This window comes from Cucurbita maxima, unplaced genomic scaffold (genome assembly GCF_002738345.1).
Source record: "Cucurbita maxima cultivar Rimu unplaced genomic scaffold, Cmax_1.0 Cma_Scf00006, whole genome shotgun sequence".
NCBI classification, from domain to species: domain Eukaryota; kingdom Viridiplantae; phylum Streptophyta; class Magnoliopsida; order Cucurbitales; family Cucurbitaceae; genus Cucurbita; species Cucurbita maxima.
Genome location: NW_019272022.1, coordinates 4,965,899 through 4,989,359, shown reverse-complemented (window position 1 = coordinate 4,989,359; position 23,461 = coordinate 4,965,899). Strand labels below are relative to the sequence as shown.

At 35.8% G+C, this 23,461-nt stretch overlaps 2 protein-coding genes across 9 annotated transcripts in view; both read left to right on the top strand.

Moving 5' to 3' along the window:
• Positions 1-2,362, top strand: part of LOC111481283 (WD and tetratricopeptide repeats protein 1-like) — a 13,063-nt gene extending 10,701 nt beyond the window's left edge. For 3 of the 4 annotated variants that reach the window (XM_023126707.1, XM_023126709.1, XM_023126705.1), the window contains exons 15-20: positions 319-409; positions 751-846; positions 934-1,004; positions 1,091-1,218; positions 1,790-1,912; positions 2,035-2,362. In XM_023126707.1, coding sequence (XP_022982475.1) covers positions 319-409; positions 751-846; positions 934-1,004; positions 1,091-1,218; positions 1,790-1,871 — 468 coding nt within the window. In that variant the 3' untranslated portion in view covers positions 1,872-1,912; positions 2,035-2,362. The remainder of the gene's footprint in view (positions 1-318; positions 410-750; positions 847-933; positions 1,005-1,090; positions 1,219-1,789; positions 1,913-2,034) is intronic. The other variant, XM_023126706.1, reaches the window with a different exon arrangement.
• A 1,257-nt stretch (positions 2,363-3,619) lies between these two features.
• Positions 3,620-19,916, top strand: LOC111481282 (transport inhibitor response 1-like protein). Of its 5 annotated transcripts, XR_002718026.1 has the most exons (5): positions 3,620-4,360; positions 16,951-17,485; positions 17,771-18,272; positions 18,354-19,195; positions 19,487-19,916. XR_002718026.1 is itself a non-coding variant. In XM_023126701.1 (4 exons), exons 1-4 carry the CDS (start codon positions 4,252-4,254, stop codon positions 19,137-19,139), a joined length of 1,932 nt encoding a protein of 643 aa, XP_022982469.1. In that variant the 5' UTR covers positions 3,621-4,251; the 3' UTR covers positions 19,140-19,916. The 5 variants fall into 5 exon arrangements, 4 of the variants coding, with proteins under 4 accessions (XP_022982469.1, XP_022982470.1, XP_022982472.1 ...); XM_023126701.1 differs by having other exon boundaries at positions 3,621-4,360; positions 18,354-19,916; XM_023126704.1 differs by lacking the exon at positions 3,620-4,360 and adding an exon at positions 16,553-16,712 and having other exon boundaries at positions 16,836-17,485; positions 18,354-19,916.
• The last annotated feature ends 3,545 nt before the right edge of the window (positions 19,917-23,461 follow it).

Below are 23,461 nucleotides of genomic sequence, written 5' to 3'. Positions count from 1 at the left end.
GGGGGGGGGGGGGGGGGGGGGGGGAAATATTTGTCCAAGCCTTCCGGCAGCTGTTAAAGCGAGGAGGGTAATAAACCATGACTTTTAGCTATTACAAACAAAAGTCTCTTCTGAAGTGACCACTTGTTTGCGCGCATTAGGTGGATTATGACATGACATAAGTTATTTATAAACAATGACTTATGCTTTCAACTGACTGGTACCCAGAATCTTCTTGTCTTTTGTCTGGATTGGAATATTATTTGCTTCTGTATGTTTACCTTAGTTAATGTAATGGTAGCTTCATACTGAGTGTGCTTTGTGTTATATTACATGCAGCCTGAACCCGTCATTGATATGAAGCAAAGATATGTTGGTCATTGTAATATCGGAACTGATATTAAACAAGCTAGTTTTCTCGGGCAAAGAGGTATTCACCGAACCATTGGATCGACAAATTGTATTATAAATTGATAAAATTTTAGGTTCCTGAAAGTTTCTTTGGGTATATAGTTGTTGCCTTGTTTTATTTATAGTGCCTATGTCACCCCGAGGAAATTGCATTTTTGACCGTTGAGAGTAAGATTTAATTTAAGTTAAATTAAAAGTTCTTTTATGCACAATTAGGGTTTTGTCAATTTCATCCTTAAATTTTGTATGTATTACGTTATCTTTACATGATAATTAAACTCCAAGAAATGAATGTGGAAAGATTGGATTAATATTTGTGTTAATTTTTTTTTGTTAATCTAATTAAAATGATATTTCCAGGTGAATATGTTGCCAGTGGAAGTGATGATGGGAGATGGTTTATTTGGGAAAAAGGAACTGGTAGACTGATTAAAATCCTCGTTGGAGATGGAGCTGGTAAATATCATTGTATAATTCTAGAGATGAATTGTTATATCATTTTAACCCAATCCGAAACTGAATGGCACAAAACCGCTTTTTCAGTTGTGAACTGCGTGCAAAGTCATCCATTTGATTGTGCCATTGCTACTAGTGGGATCGACAATACCATAAAGGTAAGTTCTATTATGCATGATAAAATGTTGTGCAATGCCCATTGATCTTTTTCTCTGAGTCTTACTAATGTCGTTGTCTCTCCCAGCTATGGACTCCAACTGCTCCGGTCCCTTCAGTTGTTGCTGGTGGAGCGGTCGGACCGCAGGCTGCCGATGTGTTGGCGGCAATAGAGAACAATCAGCGCAGACTGTGCCGTAATAGAGAAGCCATACTGTAAGCCTCATTGATCCCTTGGTCTTCATAAAATATGTTAACCTATTCTAACTATATTTGTCTACCAGGAAGCTTAAAATATGCATCACTTATTATGCAGAGTTTTGTTGGCTCAGAGGTTTATTTCTCATTTTGTTTTGATTTTCATGAGAGGCTTTGAGATAAATAACTGACCAGATAATTTCTATCATCATATCAGTTCTCGACCGTTTTAAATATACACTTCATAACTCACAACATTTGAGATTTCAATGTCCCCTAGTAGCCACAATGAGAATTGATTTTTTTTCTTCTTTTCCAAATTTCCAAATTCCCGTTACGTTTCTACCTACTCCATTGATCTTTAGGTCAATCCAACCCGGTTATTCTTTCTTCGTTCATTATCTTCTCATCTTTTTCGTGTAACTAAGCAGCATCCTTTTTTTTTTTTCCTAGTTTTGCATGTGCCAGTTCGTTATATCTATCTATCTATAGCTATATATATATATATATCCCAATCAAGTATTGTGTACTATTTTATGTTTTTTTTTTCATGATTACTAAGGAAATCATGAATTTTTATTTGCAACAGGCCTTTTGAAATTTTAGAACGGTTTAGGATGCATGATTTCTCAGAAGGGAGCCTTCATCCATTTGAATGTGCTCAGAGTTGAAGTTCTAGTATTATTAGTTTATATGGGATTCACGCAGGTAAGTGCCTTACAACTAAAAACACACATTTTCTATGTTTATTTCTTTTACCAANTCTATGTTTTTTTTTTTTTTTTTTTTTTTTTTTTTTTTTTTTTTTTTTTTTGTGTGTGTGTGTGTGGACAGAATCGGACTAGTTATAATTGGTTTAGTAGCGGTTACCGCACCGAACATATCGTTCAACGAAGCTACTATTTTCAAGGGTGTTGGATTTTATTTAATTTTTCTCCTTTTTTTACCTTGTAAATTATTGTAAATGTTTATTTTCTGCAGTTTTCTACTTTTATAACTTGCCGTTCCTACATTACAATTTCTTTGCTTTCGTTTTTTTTTTTTTTTTTTTTTAAATTTCTATATGTGATGATGTTTAACGTTATGATGTACAGAATAAAATGAAGGCGGCTTAATCGAGTTTTGAGTACATGTATATGGCATGTGCCTTCGTTCCATTTTATTATAGGTATTTTGTTTAGAGCTCTCTTAGTTTCTCTAAATGAAAGTAATTAATCTACAGTTATTAGCACATAGAATTATTGGTAATATTCTATACTATCATATTATTCATAAATAATATAGGATAATGAAATTGATTTAGTAAATAACATAGGATTAACTATATATTATATAAAGTAATATGAGAGTAGTTAGCTAGTGAGAATGAATTGATCGATTGGTCTCAATCAAGTCATGTAAGAAGTGGAATTTGTAAGCTCCGTATTGATAATTTATTACATAATTGGCCCGGTTGTGTGCAGATCCAGATACTCAACGACCCCACTCGACCTGACTATCCCTAGTCGCTACAATAATGCTACCATTACCGGCTTCACCCTTACCTGGGCTTTTCCCATTGTACCGCCTAGAGGCCCCCACCACTCTATAAATTTGTAAATAGTTACTATATAATTGTTTTTTTTTTTTTTGAATATAATCTGGACTGAATTAACCTCATCTAAAAATCAACATACTCTTTAAAAGCAAATTCCTAGGAGTTATTCAAAAAATCAGCAAAAATGTAGGGTTCATTCATGTTCATAACTTCCTTCACCTCCTTTTCCTTACAGTTGATGGCTACAATCTTCTACATTATAAAAACAAGATAGATATCACCGATAGAAGTCCAAATTTGAACCTGAATCTTGGTTAAGCCATATTCAAATATATTTTTTCCCTTGCATTTCATAGAATGAGGATGTGTATATGGTCGGTCATTCCCTATTGGGGCGATCCTCAACTCAACTATTGACCTATTTTCGAATAGGCCCATGTGATTGGCCCCATGAACCTTAAAAGGGCTTTATTTTGAATGCACAATCAGAGTTCTCCTCTAGATAAAAAGAAAATAGGGAAAAAAAAAAAAAAACTCCAGGGTCATTTTTGTCATTCTCACCAATAATTTTGTAATAATTAAAATACACATACAGAGGAGTCTACGGCTACGTACCTGGAAAGAGTACGGAGGAGAGTGCTTATTTCAATTCCCCATAAAGGAAAAACAGTTGAAGTAGAGGCATAAACAAACATGCATTTCCTTATCTTCACCAGTTCAGCTTCCATCAAATGCCACACAAATATTGGAACCCTGCCGATTCCCTTATCTAATCTGCACTTAACAAATTCACTATTCGTTCGGACTATTAGAATTAAATGTGCAAATAATATCAATTTGATTTGGGTATATTCGATTGAAATATATGAAAATTCCAAAAAAATCCCAGAATGAAATGAAAACCACAAATCAAAAGATGTTGGGAAGTGCAGTAGAGGACAAACGGTATCTGGTAAATGTTCGACCTCAATTATGTGCGTGAGCTGTGTAAATTCTCGATGCCGCTTCATGTGCAGTCTGTAATTTACGACTAAACTAGGGGGGTCGATCCACAAATTTTCGGGTTTTCTTTCTTTTTTTTTCTTTTATCTTCATTTCCCCCCCTTCTCTTTTCTGAAACAAATGAGTACTTGTTTTTAGCCTTAGGGCAATAAATATGGAGGAAATTATAAAAGTATGAATTGAGACGAAAGGACAAGATTGTTGAGGGAAAGTCCCAAATAATAGAGCAGCTGTGTGGGAACCATTAGGGAAGAGAGAGAGAGAGAGAGAGAGGAGACTGAAGAATCCCAATGCCCAGAGATACAGACAGCAGAGCTCACAGTTCATATTCCACCGTCCTTGTGATCTGTTACACTAATCTCTCCTAAACTCCATTTCTTCTCTCAAACTCACAATCCATTCTCTGTTTTCCAAGGCCCAGAATTCATGATCTGATGTGAAGTTGTCTTTTCTTTTCCCAAATCGGAAGAGAGGATTTTGAGAATAAGAGTGGAGTTGGTGATTTGTGTTACATGAGAGTGGAGCAAGTAGAAATGTCTCAAGACAACGATCGGCCCCCAACTCTGGATCTGGGTAGTGACGCCGCCGCTAACAAAACGCGGAATTGCAGCGGCGGAGGCGGTGGCTCCGATCACGTTGGTGGGTGTGGCACGGCTGAGAACGTGCTTCACAATGTTCTTGAGAACGTTCTTCACTTTCTCACTTCCCGGCAGGACCGGAACGCGGCGTCGCTGGTCTGCAAGTCGTGGTACCGTGTGGAAGCACTAACCCGATCCGACTTATTCATCGGAAACTGCTATGCTGTCTCCCCTCGCCGTGTTATGTCGCGGTTCAACCGGGTTCGGTCCGTGACGATCAAAGGGAAGCCCCGGTTCGCAGATTTCAACATGATGCCTCCTGACTGGGGCGCTCACTTCTCCCCATGGGTGGCGTCCATGGCCAAGTCCTACCCTTGGCTCGAGAAAATCTATTTGAAGCGCATGTCTGTGACGGACGACGATCTTGCCCTGCTGGCCGAGTCTTTTCCTGCCTTTAAGGAGCTTGTCTTGTTTTGCTGCGAAGGCTTTGGCACCAGCGGGGTTGCCGTTGTTGCCTCCAGATGCAGGTACGCCCCCAAATTTCCGTGAGTTTGTATTTTCAATACTACCTTTGTTGGTCGGTCTTTTAAAAATGTGTGCTCCGGGTGATGGATTCTTCGAATAATGCGAACATTTGAGTTCAAGAAAAGATGTTTTGTAGAATGGTTTAGAAGGATGCTGCATTTTGGTGGGGATGTGGTGGGAGCTACTAATGGTAATCTTTTAAAAGTTTTTGGATTGATGCCTGTTTGATTTGTTCTTTTCAGGCAACTTCGAGTACTTGATCTGATTGAATCAGACGTAACTGATGATGAAGTGGATTGGATATCTTGTTTCCCGGAGAAGGAAACTTGTCTTGAATCTCTGATCTTTGATTGTGTAGAGTGTCTCATTAATTTTGAGGCACTGGAGATGTTGGTGAGTCGATCCCCATCGTTGAAGAAACTTGGGGCGAATCGTCACGTTTCCATTGCGCAGCTCTACCGTTTGATGATTCAGGCTCCTCATCTAACACATCTTGGAACTGGTTCATTCAGTAATTCAGAGGCTATGGTTAATGGGGAGTCAGAGCCTGAATATGGCTCAGCTTTTACTGCTTGCAAATCCTTACTTTGTCTCTCTGGGTTCAAGGACATTCTGCCTGATTACCTACCTTGTATCTATCCAGTTTGTGCTAATCTCACCACTCTGAATTTGAGCTATGCACATATAACTGCTGAACAACTCAAACCAGTTATAAGCCACTGCCACAAGCTGCAGACTTTCTGGGTATGTGATCTTTGGATGGAGATATCAAGTTAGGAAGAAATCTGGCATGCAGAGCTAACCTTTTTTCCTTTCTATTGCAGGCGCTTGATTCGATAAGTGACGAAGGACTTCAGGCTGTTGCTTCAAGTTGCATGGAACTACGAGAACTTAGAGTTTTTCCTGTCGATGCTCGAGAAGATGGTGAAGGCCCTATTTCAGAAGTGGGGTTCCAAGCAATATCTGAGGGTTGCAGGAGATTGCAATATATCCTCTACTTCTGCCAGAGAATGACCAATGCAGCTGTGGTAGCTATGTCACAGAACTGCCAAGATCTTGTGGTGTTTAGACTGTGTATTATGGGACGACACCAACCAGACCATAAAACTGGAGAACCCATGGATGAAGGATTTGGTGCCATTGTTATCAACTGTAAGAAGCTCACTAGGCTTGCTATATCTGGATTATTGACAGATCGTGCTTTCAGCTACATCGGGAAGTACGGAAAACTGGTTCGAACCCTATCAGTTGCTTTTGCTGGAAACAGTGATTTGGGATTGAAATATGTGCTCGAGGGCTGTCATAGATTGCAAAAACTTGAAATCAGAGATAGCCCTTTTGGCGATACAGCCTTAAGATCTGGTTTGCATCATTACTACAATATGAGATTCCTCTGGATGTCAGATTGTAAATTGTCTCGCTATGGCTGCCAAGAGGTTGCCAGAGCATTGCCTCACTTAGTGGTTGAAGTGATGAGGAATGATAATCAGGAGTCGGATCACCTTCCTCAGATGGGTGATTTGGATAACTATGTTCCTGTGTTGTATATGTATCGATCTCTCGAAGGGCCAAGGGATGATGCTCCAGCATGTGTAGACATCCTATAGAATTTTAGATTCCCTATTATTTCGTCTGGTTAAGCAAGATAACACTGTTCCAGGAATGTCCTTTACTGCCCTAAACGAGATTCCTGTCTCCCCTCTTAACAAACTTGACCATCTGTTTATTGGGTCAGAATCACCGCAGAAATTTCAATATTGAAGCATATTCCTATCCGATTCATCAGACTAAAGAATGTTATCATATCAGTATTTTTCTAACTCTTAATGTTTCTGCAAATCTGCATTCGGTAATTGTAAACAAGAGAGGTTCAGAGGAGGCAGGGGTTGTAGAGCAAGAGCTGACTTTAAGCCTTTGATAACATTAAAGTGGGTCTTGTTGTCCATCGAATCGAGACAGAACTTTAAAACGTTGGAGGGTTGATGAACTAAGAACAAAATCTTCTCTAAAGGTCATGAATAGCAAGGGGATCCTCGCAGGTAAACAGTCTTATAAGAAACTTTTGTTTATCTTGATTCCTACGGTAGATGGTTTAGGCCATTGATGAGAGGACGGACACTAAAAACCGAGGTAGGATTCTTCTCTTTCCTAAAATTGATGATGATGTTGTTTTCTTTATCTAAGTGTAGAACCTGATTGTGGAGTTTAATATTGTTTAATTATCAGCAAATGTTAGATTAGTAATAAATGCTAAAACATATTGATGGACAGAATTCCCATATGCTAGCTAATGGTAAGGTCTCTGCTTTTGATTTCGATATCAATTGAGAGTGATATGGACATTGATGACTATGGGAAGATGTTATAGAAGTACAACTTGGAGGCCCCTCATCCCTCCTTTCTCACAGTGAAGTAAGTTGAATTTGTGTAACTGTGAGAGATTGTTAAGATTAGAAGAAGAGGAGGTTGGGTTGTTGAAGAGTTTAATGTGGATTGGGCGTTTTCATAGGTCACTGTAGGGTCAATCATTTGATGATTTGTCACATCCCCTGAGTTTGCGTTTTAAAGGAGCCATCCATCACAGTGGGCTCTATCTCTCTTTCATTATTAGGAGAGAAACAAAGAACCACTCCTTGGTAGGAAGAAGATAAAAGGCAATGCTATCATCAAGGTGGGTTCTGACTGTGCATCTATGGCATTGAATGTGTGGGGAATCAAAGCTGAGGCTTTGCTTTCTTGTCTAACCTTATGTTGTCTAAGCAAGTTGGCAACAGCGTATGCTCCTCCTGCCACCACCCCACACTACCCTTCCCTTTTACTATACAAGGAGGGAGAATCATGAGGAGGTCGAATGTAATTGGTTGGAAATACGAAAGGATAAGAATTGAAGTTCCTAGAAGTCAGGAACGGAAATTACTTTTTTCCCCCTGAATATAGAACATCCTGATCCATTATAACTAATCCCAGATAATATGTCTGAAAGAGAATAACAAAAGCAAAATAACAGTAAAGAATCCCCAGTTTTTAATTTTTTTAAGATTTTGTTTTCCATTAGATTTTTCGTTTGCCCTTCAATGGGTCAAATTATTTGTTACAAGTTAAAAGAAATTAAAGACAAATTACGTTTTATTTTATGGATAAATAAATTGTATAAATTTAAAGAAATTAGAGAGTTGTAAAGATGCATAATTTAGAGATGGAGACACCACTGATGTCAGTGATGGATTCAATGATCAATTCTGGCAATATTTATATACATGGAACTCATTTTTATCTGAACTCCAAATGCATTCTTGCGTTACATTTTCTTCTGTTATGGTTATCGAGGAATTTGTCAAAAGGTTAGCATGTCCAACTTAAAAGTTATTGAAATTTGAAAATTTTACTTCTATTTCTAGTTTAACATTGAAATTTTAATTTTATCCAATTCAACCAATAACTTAAATTAATTGTACCATTAATATTTTTTTTATTAATAATGATTCCAAACTATGTTTTCTCTACTCTTTGGCTAGTTGGGTCATTTATGTAGATGGATGATGCTATTCTCGTCGTGCTCATGCATATTGGTTCTTCTGATGTGTTATATATTTTAGTTGAACATTTTGATTTTTTTTACTAGTTTAATTTGTGCAAATTGAGTAGTCTAGTTTAAGCATTTGTATAACTAGAGTTCGGGTATTTTATTGGTTGAGTTTTTCATAATCTAATTTGTTGGAGGAAAGGTTAATTTTACCGCTTATTCACGTTTAGAACTTAACTTGACAAAATTGAAAGTTTTATAAAGTTGAAGTTTATTCCAGATTAAATAAGTGGCTTTTACCTTAATTTTTTTTCTTAATTGAATCACTATCCTTTTAGAATTTTCAATTTAATCCCTCATGTTTTTAATTTTTTTTTAAATTATATACCATCTCTTGATAAATATTAAAATTGACTTTATAATAAGCTAATATTGTATAATATATCCCTATTGAGTTGGAAAAGGTATTAGAAAATGAACGAGGTCTATCTACTTAAAGGAATTTTCTAATTCTAATTTTTCAACAAATTTCTAAGAAGTTGGTAGAAATTTTCACTAAATTCTTGTCATTAAACCTTACCATCAACTAATTTTAAAAAATATTTAAACACAAGGACTAAGTTGAAGAAACATACTAATATAGGGACCAAACTATATATCTAGCAACTTCTTTTTTTTCAAAGATTGAACCCAATATGTACTTACTATTGTCATGTCATGCAATCTTAAAAACAGATCTTTCTGAAAAAATTCTTGAATTGGAAATATTTACCTTCTATGGAGGAAACCCCACAATGGCAAGAAGCTATTTCCAGCCACCGATTAAGCCATTCCTTTCAATCTGAAGCCGCGATTGGCCTTTGTGCGCGTTCTGAAGTCTATGGTTCGCCAAAGTTGGAGAACAATAAGAAATAGAGTTCCATTATTAAGACAACTCTACACATATATCATGAATATGATCTATTTGGGACATAACTTCTTTTGATTTTATCCCAACCAATGTGTCAATCTAAATATATGAGAAAATATTAAATTTAAATTTAAAATATAAAATTATTAAATATTAAAATTTAGAGACTAAATTGTTGAATGAAAAAATATCAAATTTCAAAATGGAACCAAAAGTTAGTAAATTAAATCATTATGAAAAGAAAAATGGCCAACATAATTTTGATCAATTGTAGGACTGGAACAACACATGGAAAAAGAAACTAGCTAGGACTAAGATAAAATATTTGAAGTTTTAACTATAAAATTAAATTAAGTTTTTTTATTAACTATTTTTTTTGTGGCCAGTGAGTTTATGATATTTTCATTCTCCCTCTTCTAGGTCGATGTCCAATAATATAAAAAGTTTTAGATGGGTCCTTATCTAATGGAAAAAATGAATAAATACAAAAGGAGCCTCTTCTATCTTCGATTCATCTATTGAATAAAGATGTATTATCGAGTAACTTTACTTTTCACAAATAGATAATATAGAAACAAAATGATTACCATCCATCCCCCTCAAACTTTAGAACCTACTAAAAATGATATTTTTTTAACTTAAAAATGATAATAACGTTGCAAATCTCAACAGCAAAAACAAGAAAAGAAAAATCATATGCCGGCCTATACATAATTTTGGTTAAAGATATTATACATTCTAACCTACTTTAGATTATTTTTCTTTTGATGCAATATTTTAAGACAACCATACAGGATATTTCTAATATTTTTTTAACTTAATCAACCATACGCATGCAATGGCTAACAACCCCCATACTCATTAAGCGGGTCCTAGCATACTTGCGAGACTAGAGTGCCTCTTAAAGCCCAAGCTCAAAGGGGTTATAAAACTCCTAATTCGCAGTGGGTGGACCCATTTGTTCTATCTGAGCTTATTAGTTGTATTTTATTGATTTATTTGTCCCAAATTGATAAACTAAAATGTCTTTGTAAGCTCAAGCAGTTCTAATGCTATTACTGTTAGGAGTGTTAGTGGATACTTAACTCTCTGTATGATTCCGACCCGTTTGCCCTGCGACTTCAACTTCATTATAGTCATCCATTCTGCACAATACTTCATTGGCTCGGGACCCTAAAACATGCAAAAAAGAAGGAAAGAAAAGTGTAAGCTCTTTCAGTTTCTTTTTTGATAGTGTTTTCTTCACACTTGCAATTGACGATTCTTCTAAACTTGTCACCTCAAAGCCTTTAAATTCAGTTCTTTCCATGCTAGGAAACAAAAGATTCATATGTAAATATCAAGTTGCCTAGCAAAAGTATATGATAATACACCTGTGATTAGCATTTATGACATTATAGGTACCATTGATAGCTTAGCTTATCATTTAGTATTTTGTTTGTATTTATGCATATTAAATACAATGTAAGTCGCAAATAATGAACAGAGAAATGAGTTTGGGATTCCACAAACCATGACATCCTTCAATGCACAAAATTTTTACAAGATTTAGCATCCTCACCTCTATTATCAACTGCTAGGCAACATGGATAATTTCCCTTCATGATGGTGAACCGAAGTTCTATCACAGACTGAAATTGCTGTCTCATATGCCATGACATCCTTCAATGTTTTAATTTTAATTGTACCTTTCTATGCTCTTGACAGGATATAAAATCTTGACCGATGATCAACTGCTAGACGGCGTAGGCAAATTCCATTTATGATGCTCAAATTTTAGCCCTTGTTCATCATGAACTAAATTTGTGATTCCATATACTGTGACTGTCTCACATTCTTGTTGTACCTTTCGAGATACTTGACAAGATATAACATCTCGCCAAAGATCAACCACTAGGCAATACCGGAAATTCGATTTCATTTGTGACGGTGGGAAGTTTGACCCGTGCCCATCATGAACTGAATTGCTGAAAAACTTCTTTTAAGCTTTTTCAGAGCACTAGCAGAGAACACACCCCATTGACCAGAATGCATGGACCACAGAAATAACCTGTTCATTTCTCTGCGGGATTGATTTTTAATTGGTCATGAGTTGTCTGCCTTCAGTGGATTTATTGGTTGACCTACCTATCAACATTAGAATGAAATCATAAATCCATCGCAAAAGTTACAGCAGACGATAAAAAATTTAGACAGTTTCTCAAATGAATGATGTAAAAGCTCATATATTCCTCAGAACCCGTACTATGAGCCTGCAGGACATAGTACAGAACAGGTCCCTTGAATCTTTATCAGCGGAGCATCATAGTTGTTATGGTTGTTTATTATATAGTTTCCGAAAATATGCTACAGGCAGGTAATTTGAAGTTCTGAAGTTAAAATACTAAATGAATGTTGAGGATTGTTGGGAAGGAGTCCCACGTTGGCTAATTTAGGGAATGATTATGCATTTATAAGTAAGGAATACATCTCCATTGGTATAATGTCTTTTGGGGAAGCCCAAAGCAAAGTTATGAGAGCTTATACTCAAAGTGGATAATGTCATACTATTGTGGAGAATCGTAATTCCTAACATGGTACCAGAGCTATGCCCTTAACTTAGCTATGTCAATAGAATCCTCAAATGTCGAACAACGAAGTTGTGAGCCTCGAAGGTGTAGTCAAAAGTGACTAAGTGTCGAATAAAGGGTATACTTTGTTCGTAAAGAATATCATATCATTGTGAAAAGTCGTGAATTCCAGCCAACTACAAAAGGTCTACCATGCTTGATCTTAACCAAATCTTTATTATTTAGTTAAGTAATAATTCCAGCAAGTGATCTCACTCATATTCAAAAGTAGCCTAGTCAGACGACAAAGGAGAGGGGGAAGAGGTGGATGTGTATTACAGGCTATGGAGCAGTGTTATGCTAAATATTAGTTGCATCGCAACTCCGAAGCCTATTAAAAGAGAAATGTTCAGAATTAATAACTCCTTCAGCATCTCAAAAACGCTTGCAAAACCAAAAACATGCAAATCCATATATCAGATGTTTGACTTCTGATCATCCGACTTTTCAGTTTTACAGCATCGTCAAATGACAAACATACAAAGCAACAAGAACAAGCAAAACCACGTGCATTTTGATGCATTCGCTCAATAATTTTTTTGGAAAATGTTAGAAGTTACATCCACCGCTTTGACTTTAGAGTTGAATCTACCTCAAGTAAAAGATACAAATTGAGAGAAAGGAAAACTTCCATATTATTATTCTTGTAAGTTCTCATTTCAGAAGCTTTTTGTCTATTAATAATATTTAGGGACATCTCGAAACCAATCGCACTCAGCCTTTTCGTTTAGTAGTTCATATTCTGTTTTACGAAAGCTAGTGTCTATTTTGGAGAGTTCGTATACCAAAATGAGAGCTGGTGGATAAATTAACCACAAAAGCCAGCGAGAAAAGTATATAAAATCACGCAATTCAGACTCCAATGTCAATAAAAATCAAATATACCTCGTAAGAGCTCCAATACACGCTCGCCATCTTCATGGAGAAGAGGCTTATCATCGCGACACAATGAAGTTTTGCAGATGACGATATAGCGTTACGCATAACTGGTCAGCAGATGCGAACAGGTAGTATTGTTCAGAAGCCATCATTAGCTACTGTTCTGGTGCGTTCTCGCAATTCTCCCGGAACATTTTCTCACAACAAATGTTAGTGAGAACTTCAGTTCCTCCTGTAATTCTTCGCGCAGCGGCATTAGCAACACTAGGCCCTGTTTTCGATGTCAAACAAAAAGGAAAAAAAGAAAGATCGTGAAATGCGTTCGAAAATATGGAAGTTGCGGTTCTAGCACACAGCTAACTTGGACTACTTACTGTTTCAGATCAATTATGATTCTACAAACATGGATCATAAGTGGAAACATTAACGAACTAACGAAAAAATTTGCGACACTGTTCGAAAATTGGCGCGCAATGCTACTCGTAATGTAATTTACAGGACGGGAAGACAGTACACAAAAGTATACATTAAGAATCATAAAGAAAATCAAGAACTCAAGATGCTACCACATTATACATTTCTCGTGAGATCCTCAGTCATCTCGATCCCCTCAGCCGCCATCTTTCGCCATCTCTCAATCATCTTTCTTACACGATCAGAAAACCTAAGAATCCATTGACTGTAAACAAACTGTTAGCAAACATAAGCGACCTCCAAGTTACGCCAAAACCTAGACGATAGTCATTTTCAGAGGCAATCTTGAGTATACTTACTGCTTGACAGACGTTGCCGCGGAAGAACAGAAGTAGAGATGGATGGATAGACAAGTGGACAGGATTCAGGAAGCGGCGGTGAAGCAGCTTCAATGGAGGTCGGAGGAAAGGCCTCAAAGCACTCGAGAGAACGATCCAGCCATACGAGAGCGCCAACCGTGACAGCACGGAGCTTAATAGTGTGATCGGAAAGAAATGATTTCACCCGGGAACGCCTGGGAGGATACGGTTAGAGTTTTATTTTATTTTATTTTATTTTTTATAACCGTATTAAAATTTAAAAAATCGAGATAAATTATACACAATTAAATTAGCTTTATTTTCATTAATTATTATATCTTCAACTAAAAAATAATAACCTTCGCCTTCACATATTATTATAATGTTTGAATTATGTATTTTTCCTCAAATTAGTCTAAGAGTTTTCAAAATCTTGTGAAAGATAGAAATTATTATTATTTTATTTAAAATTTACCTTTAAATTTTAAAAATATTTTTTTAATAAAAAATTTAAATAAAATATGTATTTTTTAAATTTTTATTACAAATTAAAAGATATTAAATTTTTGAAATTTCAAATGTATTTTGGAGAACATACAAAATTTATGTATGGGTGTATAATAACCTGACAATTTGAACCCATCTAACTCGAATTCTAAGGATTAGGTTAGGTTAGATAGGTTACAAAATTGGGTCGGGTTTAGTTTCCTAGGAACTTGGTGGGTCGGATCGAGTCCGAGTTTAGTATGCTTAAAGTCAATTGATCCAACATGAATTGAGTATCTATACACACATTGTCGTTCCCCTTTCACAGAACTGCAATCCTTCTTCTCGAGTTGCAGTTGTTCACAATCTAGTAGTCATCAACCAATATTTGTCGTGAGTTTGCAATAACATATAATTCAATAGGATAAAAAAAAAATTGAACCCGAAAAATAGAAGGTTGGGTTATTGATCCAAATTTAAGGATATTTTTATTTTCCCTTTTAATTTCAAATTTTAACAAAAAAAAAAAAAAACAAATAAATCGAGGGAATATATGATAAGATAAGGAATCACTACAAGAAGAGTAAGATTCGTATTACCTTGTTGATCGAATATCTTAAGGCAAGAAGATTGTTTGAGATTCGAATCACTTCACAAGCAAGATTAATCATATCGAACTTCAATGATTCTACATGCAATCTAAACTACATAGAATTACAAATAAAATTAGTCATTGGCTAAAGAAAACACAAATGCTCTTTTATATATATTTTCCAAGTCTGCTTACAAATACAGTAGGCTCAAAATGAAACTATTAAAGTAATTCAAAGAGTTTTAACATTAATACTGAACGATTATAATTAACTATTGTATAATTGTAACCTATAATAAATAAAAAGTCTTAAAATACATTAATGAAATACAATAATTCTAAATTACTTTAAATTGTAATCTACCCAAAATTTATAATATGAAACTTGAATGCACATGAATTGAAATATTTTATAATAATTTCAACCATATTTTCTTCTCATTTTTTGAAATTTGTTGGTTTGTAACAAATCAAAATTTCTAATCATACTCTAAATATTTGATTTATCTTATTATTTTAAAGTGAAAACATACTCTAAATATTATCAATTAATAATGCGATAATAAAATGAGAATTTAGGATGATTAAATTTGATAATTATAAACTTTTTCAAGTGGGTAACATATAATAAAAGTGTTAAATATGATATAATAATTTATATTATTTTATTTTTCTTTGAAAAAAAATGACAATTTATTTAATATAGACAGAATAATTTAATATTAATGATCATACAAAATCTGGAAGATTCAGCTTCATATTTTCCTCCAACTACCACGTGACCACCACGTGATAGTTTAATCCTTGCCCATGTCTAAAATATTCCTATTATTTGACCAAATTTTCCATTCACATTTTTTAAATTATTACAATTTTTTTTTGTTAATAATTAAATTCTAAGGTTCATAAAAATCTTAATTAAATTATTTTTATATATTCCAAATTATTTTAAGACGAGTCTCTAATTATTTAAAATTAATCTAATATTTAATTTTCCTCGTTTTTTTAAAGGTAGAATTAGAGATGTTTATTTTACTCGTAAAGTCGGAGACTTGTGGGAATTACCCTAAGTGAGGAGGGAGTGGAGAATATTTTTCATATGTAAAATAAATGGGGTCGAAGAAGAGAGTATATCCCAATTTCAATTTCCAAATTTTACGGGGTTGAGAAATAAAATAGGACGTCTACGAGATGGAGACATCAATAAATTTTAAAATCCTACTAATTAAATTTTAATTGAGATTCATCAACGCCATTAATCATATAACATAAAAGTTGATTTGACACGTTTAACATTTGCATATAGGATTAATTATATCACATGTCACATTAAAAAAAAAATCATATATTTTTATATATTACGAGGTAATGACTTTTCTAAAGTATTTATTTTTAATTTAAATTTATATAATTGTAATTGTAACCGTGTAAATATTATTCTATCGAGTTTTTCTTCAAAGTTTTAAAATATATTTACTAGGGAGAGATTTCTACCATTATAAGAAATGTTTTGTTTCCATTTCCAACCGACGTGGATCTTACAATCCACCCTTTGAGAGTTGATCGTTCTCATTGGCATATCGCTTGATATCTAATTCTGATATCATTTATAACAGTTAAAGTCAAAAGCAAGCAAGTATTGTCTTCTTTGAATTTTTCCTTTCGAGATTCCCTCGAGATTTAAAAATGCATCTACTTGGAAGAGATTTCTAGAATCTTATCTACGTGGTTCCACAAAGGCAAGAGGAGTTGTTTTAAGGGCCATTAATATTGAGAAATTTATTATTATTATTATTTTAAAATAATAATGAAGTGAAATGAAAGGACAAGATTTAGAGGGGAAGCCCCTAAATAATAGGGCAGGTGTGTAGGGAGCCATTTGAAAGAAGAGAGAGAGAGAGAGAGAGAGAGATTAAAATAAATATAATTAAAAAAAGAAAAAAAAAAAGAAGAAAAAATTATAGAGAGAGGCAAGAAGAATCCCAATGTCCATGGATACAGACAGGAGAGCCGACTGTTTACACTCCATTGTCCTTGTGATCAGTTAAACGAATCCCTCCAAACTTCCATATCATTTCACAGTCCTCTCAAATAACAGGTATGGATTCTCTCTCTCTCTGGATCTTCATTTTCTCTCTCTTCATGTGTTCTTATTCACTTTTGAGCCCCTCTTTGATCTGATTCAGTGTTGATTTTTCTTTTTGGCTGAAATTTGATTAAGAGGGGTTTGTTTATGAGGATTTTTGAAGGGTTGGAGTGTGATTTGTTGCTCATGTGAGTGGAACAAGCTGAAGAAATGTCGGAGGATGACGATCGATCTTTACCTTTGGATCTAGGCGGCGGCGGCGCTGTTGCTGAATCTGCTAGTAAAACTCGTAATTGTACTGGCTGTTATGGCGATTTAGCGGCTTCTGGTTCTGCTGAGAATACTCTTCACAATGTTCTTGAGAACGTGCTTCACTTTCTCACTTCTCGCCATGACCGGAACGCGGCTTCGCTTGTTTGTAAGTCATGGTATCGGGTTGAAGCCCTTACTCGATCTGAGCTGTTCATCGGAAATTGTTATGCGGTTTCCCCTCGCCGAGTTACGTCGCGGTTTAAACGAGTTCGGTCAGTGACGATCAAGGGAAGGCCGAGGTTCTCGGATTTCAACTTGATGCCGCCCAATTGGGGAGCTCACTTTACTCCTTGGGTTGCGGCCATGGCTAAATCCTATCCTTGGCTTGAGAGAATCTACTTGAAGCGTATGTCAGTCACTGACGATGATCTGGCGCTACTTGCCGAGTCTTTCCCTGGTTTCAAGGAGCTCGTGCTCTTTTGCTGCGAAGGGTTCGGCACCAGCGGGATTGCTGTGGTTGCTTCTAGGTGTAGGTACGCAAGCAGATTTCATCTTCTTCTCTTTGTTGCTATCAATATTATGAGCTTGGAATTATATCCCTTGAGTTTGCATTACTTAATTTACGTTTTGTTTGTTTTTGGGATCATTTCTTTGAGTAATGTGGCATTTATTCAACCTAAGCAAGGCCTGTTGATGTTCTTGAAGGATACTGAATTTTGATAAGATCTTGAGAGGGGCAACTAACGTGGAGCTTTTGTTCAAGTTCTTGAATTAATGGCTTGTTTTATCCAACTTAGGCTGCTTGATTTATCTTTCAGGCAGCTTCGAGTGCTTGATCTGATTGAATCTGACATAGCAGATGATGAAGTAGATTGGATATCTTGTTTCCCAGAGAAGGAAACCTATCTTGAGTCTCTAGTTTTTGATTGCGTTGAATGCCCCATCAATTTTGAGGCATTAGAAATGTTGGTGAGTAGATCCCCGTTGTTGAAGAAACTTGGAGTGAACCGTTATGTTTCCATTGCACAGCTATACCACCTGATAGTTCGGGCTCCACAACTAACTCATCTTGGAACTGGTTCGTTCTGTAACCCAGAGGCCATGATCCATGGGGAGCCAGAGCCCGACTATGCCGCTGCTTTTGCTGCTTGCAAGTCCCTAGTCTGTCTCTCTGGATTCAAGGACATTTTACCTGATTATCTGCCATTTATCTATCCAGCTTGCGCTAATCTCACTACTCTGAACTTGAGCTATGCAAATATATCTGCTGAACAACTCAAACCAGTTATAAGCCACTGTCATAAGCTCCAGACTTTCTGGGTATGTAATCTTGAGTACAGGTAGCTTATGGGAAGGAATTTGCCTTTCAAGTCTATAATCTTCTTAATCTGTATATTGCAGGCTCTTGATTCAATATGTGATGAAGGACTTCAAGCTGTTGCTTCAACTTGTAAGGATCTGCAAGAACTTAGGGTTTTCCCTGTTGATCCTCGAGAAGACGGTGAAGGCCCAATTTCTGAAGTCGGCTTCCAAGCAATATCTGAGGGTTGCAGGAAATTGCAATATATCCTCTACTTTTGCCAGAGAATGACAAATGCAGCTGTGATTGCTATGTCAAAGAACTGCCAAGATCTTGTGGTGTTTAGGCTATGCATTATGGGGCGACACCAGCCAGACCATAAAACTGGAGAACCCATGGATGAAGGGTTTGGTGCCATTGTTATCAATTGTAAGAAGCTCACCAGGCTTGCTATCTCTGGATTGTTGACTGATCGTGCTTTCAGCTACATCGGGAAGTATGGGAAACTGGTACGCACCCTATCAGTTGCTTTTGCTGGAGATAGTGATTTGGGATTGAAATTTGTGCTCGAAGGTTGTCTTAGATTGCAAAAACTTGAGATTAGAGATAGTCCATTTGGCAATGGAGGGTTGCAATCTGGTTTACATCATTACTACAATATGAGATTTCTCTGGATGTCGGCTTGTAAATTGTCTCGCCAAGGCTGCCAAGAGGTTGCCAGGGCCATGCCTCACTTAGTGGTTGAGGTGATGAGGAATGAAAACGATGAGGAAGTGGATAACCATATTCAGGTGGAGGATATGGAGAACCATGTTCAGGTGTTATATATGTATAGATCTCTTGAGGGGCCGAGGGACGATGCTCCTAAGTTCGTTGACATCCTATAGGATATTGAACTACTAAAAGTTTCAACTGTCACTGAGCAAGGTTACAATTTTGTGCGGCAAGTTTCTTACTGCTTGTCAAGGGGTTATTCTTCAATACCTAAAAATGAATTCACGTATACCCACTTAAGAAAGTTGGATGCCAGTTTTTACATGGGGATGGTTATGATGGTTCCGGGAGCCCGAACTTAAGAACGAAAGCATCTCATCTGAGATATGGAGCTTCCGGACACTTTGAAGAGTGGTTTAGTTGCTGAGGATCAATCTCTTTACAGTTCATCCGGCTAAACAAGTTTTCTTATAAGTTTGTTTCTAATTGTTCACGTTTAATTCTTCATTTCTATATTCAGTAACTGCAAACTAGAGCTGCTGGAGGAGGCATGGGTCGTAGAGAGCTGCATTAAAAGCTTAGATAGCGATTATTGGTCATTTTATCAATTGAATCAAGATAGAAAAGCATTGCAAGGTTTGGAGGATCAGTCAACTGCAAGATCTATGAATATCTCTCCAACCTCCAGGCAGCGGATAGCTAGCAAGGGGATGACACAGGTACTCGTACTTCAGCTTTACAAGAAACATTAGTCCATTTATTTTGATTCAAATGGTAAGAAGATGTGAGGATTGAAAGACCCGGCCTCTTTAGCTAAATGTTGTTTATTTCTAAACAGGTGTATTAGTAGTGTAGGCCCCTGGTTATTGAGTTTACTATTGTTATTTATCTGCGAGATGGATGGGTAATAAATGCCAAAATTATGCATGGACAGAATTTCCATAGAATAATGGTACTGTCTCAGATTTTTTTTCCCTCCTTTTTCCTCTCCATTTCTTTGTGATGGTAAAACGAACCAGTTTTCGTTGACGCTCCCCGCCCCTCTCCTCTCCTTCCTTAGATTGAAGTAGTTGAATTCATAGGAACCTGGGAGGGCATCGGTCGGTCCTACGTGGTTTTATGCCATCTTGCAGTTGCATATAACACACAGGACCAACAAAAATGCGCTCAAAAGAGGATATATAGGCAAATATAGAGCTATCTGAGCATCCTAGATAAGGTAAAATAAGGTTGTGCTGAAATTTGCTAGTTTTGTTTCCTGAATAGACTTTGTATTGGCCATTTTTAACTAGGGGTCACAGTAGATCAATTATTTGATGAGCCTCCCGAGTTTGCGTTATAAAGCAGCCATTCATTAATGATGGGCTCTCTCTCTTCTTTCTCTCTCATAATGAGAAGAGGGAACGATTCCTGGCAGGAGGTAAAAGATCTTAAGTGGGATATGACTATGCCATTGAATCGGTATGGGGAGAGAGGACTTTGCTTTCTTGTTTAACCTTATGTTGTGTAGTGGCAAGTTTCCCTTTCTCCCACCAATCTCACCCTTCTCCCTCTTTCGTATTCGGTGGATCTGGTTAGAGAGAATAGTCCAAAGAGGACAATATCTACTAGCGGTGGATTTGAACTGTTACAAATGGTATCAAAACCATACATTGGGCTAGGGCATTGTCCAAAAGGGGGAGTGGATTGAGGGGTCCCACATCAATTGGAGAAGTGAACGTGTGCTAGTGAGGATGCTGGACTCTGAAGGGGAGTGGATTGTGAGATCCCACATCATTCGGGGAGGAGAACGAGAACGAAATATTTTTACAAGGGTGTGAAAATCTCTCTCTAGTAGACCCGTTTTAAAAACTTTGAGAGGAAGCCCGAAAAGATAAGTCCAAAGAGGACAATATCTCTAGCGGTGAGGTTAGACTATTACCTAAAGAGAGCCTTTTCGAGAAATTATTTGAGGAGGTTAGAACAATCACCGTTCCTTATTGAATAGTTTTCCATTTCAATGGGGTTGATTGTATTGGATGAGAAAGAGTAGAGTAGTAAAATGAAACGCAATTATTGTGATCATAACCAAATACATTGAATTTATTTGGTAGAAGGAGAAATGATATCGACAGAAGAATGATGATATATACTCTACTGCAGCCTTTGTGTTCTTGCTGGATTTCCATTTGATTTCCCTTAGACCATTCTCTTCCCCAGTTATCAAGTGCTAGAATATTTCTGATGGGATGCTTTGTAAAGTGCCTTTAAAGCATCTTCGAGTTTTTTTAACCCTACCTTTTTGGTCAAATATTTGACTCTTTTTTTAAATCCAATTTGGTCAAGGTGGACAATATGTGCTAGTAGTATGCTCAGGTTGTTACAAATGATATCAAAGCCAGGCATCGAGCAGTGTGCTAGGAAGAACGCTGTCCTTCAAGAGAGAACGAAACATTTTTTTATAAAGGTGAAAATCTTTTCTTGACGCATTTTAAAACTGAGGTTGAAGGCGATACGTAACAAGTTTGTAACAGCTCAAGTCCACCCTTAATAGATATGGTCATTTTTGGACTTTCTCTCGAGATTTTAAAATGCATCTACTAGAGAAAGGTTTTCACATCCGTATAGAGGGTGTTACGTTCTCCTCCTCAACGAATGTGAGATATCACATAGTTAAAGCGAACAATATCTTCTAACGGTGGTGGACTTAGATTGATACAAAATTATCGAGATAATGAGACCAAAAAAAAAAAAAGGAAAAGACAAAAAAGGAGAAATAAGCATGTGAGAGAAATGGGAAGTATAGTGGAGTGGGGGGAGGAAAAGTGAGTGAAGGCAGAAGGGTGTGTGAGCTGTCTTCCACTATAATATAATAAACTCCCTCAAACTAAATTCATGCCTGAACTAAGCACTCACATCAACCACTAAACTCTACTGCCTTTCCCATCCCTTTTACCATACTTCATTTAATTAGCCATACCTTTTTACTCATTTAAATAAATTATTATTATTTCTTAAAATATTACTTATTTTACTCATTTAAATTAAATATTATTAATTCTTAAAATATTACTTATTTTACTCATTTAAATTAAATATTATTACTTCTTAAAATATTACTTATTTTACTCATTTAAATAAAATATTTTTAATTCTTAAAATATTAATTATTTTACAATTTAGAGTTCTAACCCATAATCTCATAACCCTTTTGAAATTTTACAAAACTTCTCATGTATTCATCCCGAATATGAAGAAAAGTCGTGTCAGATCCCATGTCGGTTGGAGAGAACAATGAAACATTCTTTATAAAAATGTAGGAACTTCTCCTTAACATATGCTTTTTAAAACCGTGAGCTTGACGACAATATATAACGAACCAAAACGAATAGTATTTACTAGTAATGGACTTGGGTTGTTGTAATTGGTATCAGAGCCAGACACCAGACAGTGTGCTAGCGAAGATGATGGGCCCTCAAAGGAAGTGTATTGTGAGATCCTATATCAATAAAACTGACGATGATATGTAATGGGTCAAAACGGACAATATCTACTAGCGAGCTTAGGTTGTTATAAGTCATCCCCAATGACCTTAGGTTTAAATTAACCTATTTGAATCGGGTTTGGTTGGAATAAGGAAATCAATTCTAATTGGTTCAAATCAATCTCTATTGCAAAAGCTCCCAACCACTTTGTGGTGAGATTGACCCAACAATCTCCCACTTATAAAATATTAAATAAGATTGGTCCAAATCCCATTTTAACACAGTTTTTTTATATCATAATTTCTAAGAGTGTCAAATTCAAGTTAGTCAAAAGAAAGCTTCAAAAGCAACTTTTTGGGTGATAATGCAAAGAATATGAAGTCAAGTTTAGGGATAGAGATAGGGGGAGCAACATTTAAAGTTATTTCAACTGTTTTGTAGGGTACTCAATGTTGGGACATCATCAACTTACTCGCCAGCTACTTTTTTCCGAGCATGTCGTTTTGAAAAAGAGATTATCAATGTATTTAGCAGCTGGACTATGCTCGGGTTGCTTAATTTTTTTCTGGGTTCAATATGGATTAGAGAAATTTGAACATTTCGTCTCTTTGATAGATAGTATACGTCCTAACTAAAACAGGTTGGCCCGAATTGGTGAATAATTAAAATTGATTACTTATTCAAATATTCACCCATTCAAATAAAAAAGTGTATGATTTTAAAAAGATTATTAAAACGAATAAAATTAATTATTTTTTAGACTTGAGGACTCACAATTGAGATATTTATTCTAAATCATATTCAATACCTAATTTTGTTTATTTCTAATAATTTTTAAATATTTTCTTTATTAAATTACAAATTTTAACTCTTTAATTTCTATAAAATAGAATTTAGTCATACTATTTTTAATTATTAAAATTAATTTCTATAATGATATTTTAATACATCTATTACTATGACGTTTACATGAGTAATATTTTTTTATTAAAAAAAAAAAGAAAAAAAAAAGAAGGCAATTCAGAAGCAGT

Coding starts and splice junctions, on each gene's coding strand:
- LOC111481282 (XM_023126701.1), top strand. CDS start 4,252: ATGAGAGTGGAGCAAGTAGAAATGTCTCAAGACAACGATCGGCCCCCA. Junction 17,486..17,770: donor GTGGTTGCTTCTAGGTGTAG/GTACGCAAGCAG, acceptor TTTATCTTTCAG/GCAGCTTCGAGTGCTTGATC. Junction 18,273..18,353: donor ATAAGCTCCAGACTTTCTGG/GTATGTAATCTT, acceptor TGTATATTGCAG/GCTCTTGATTCAATATGTGA.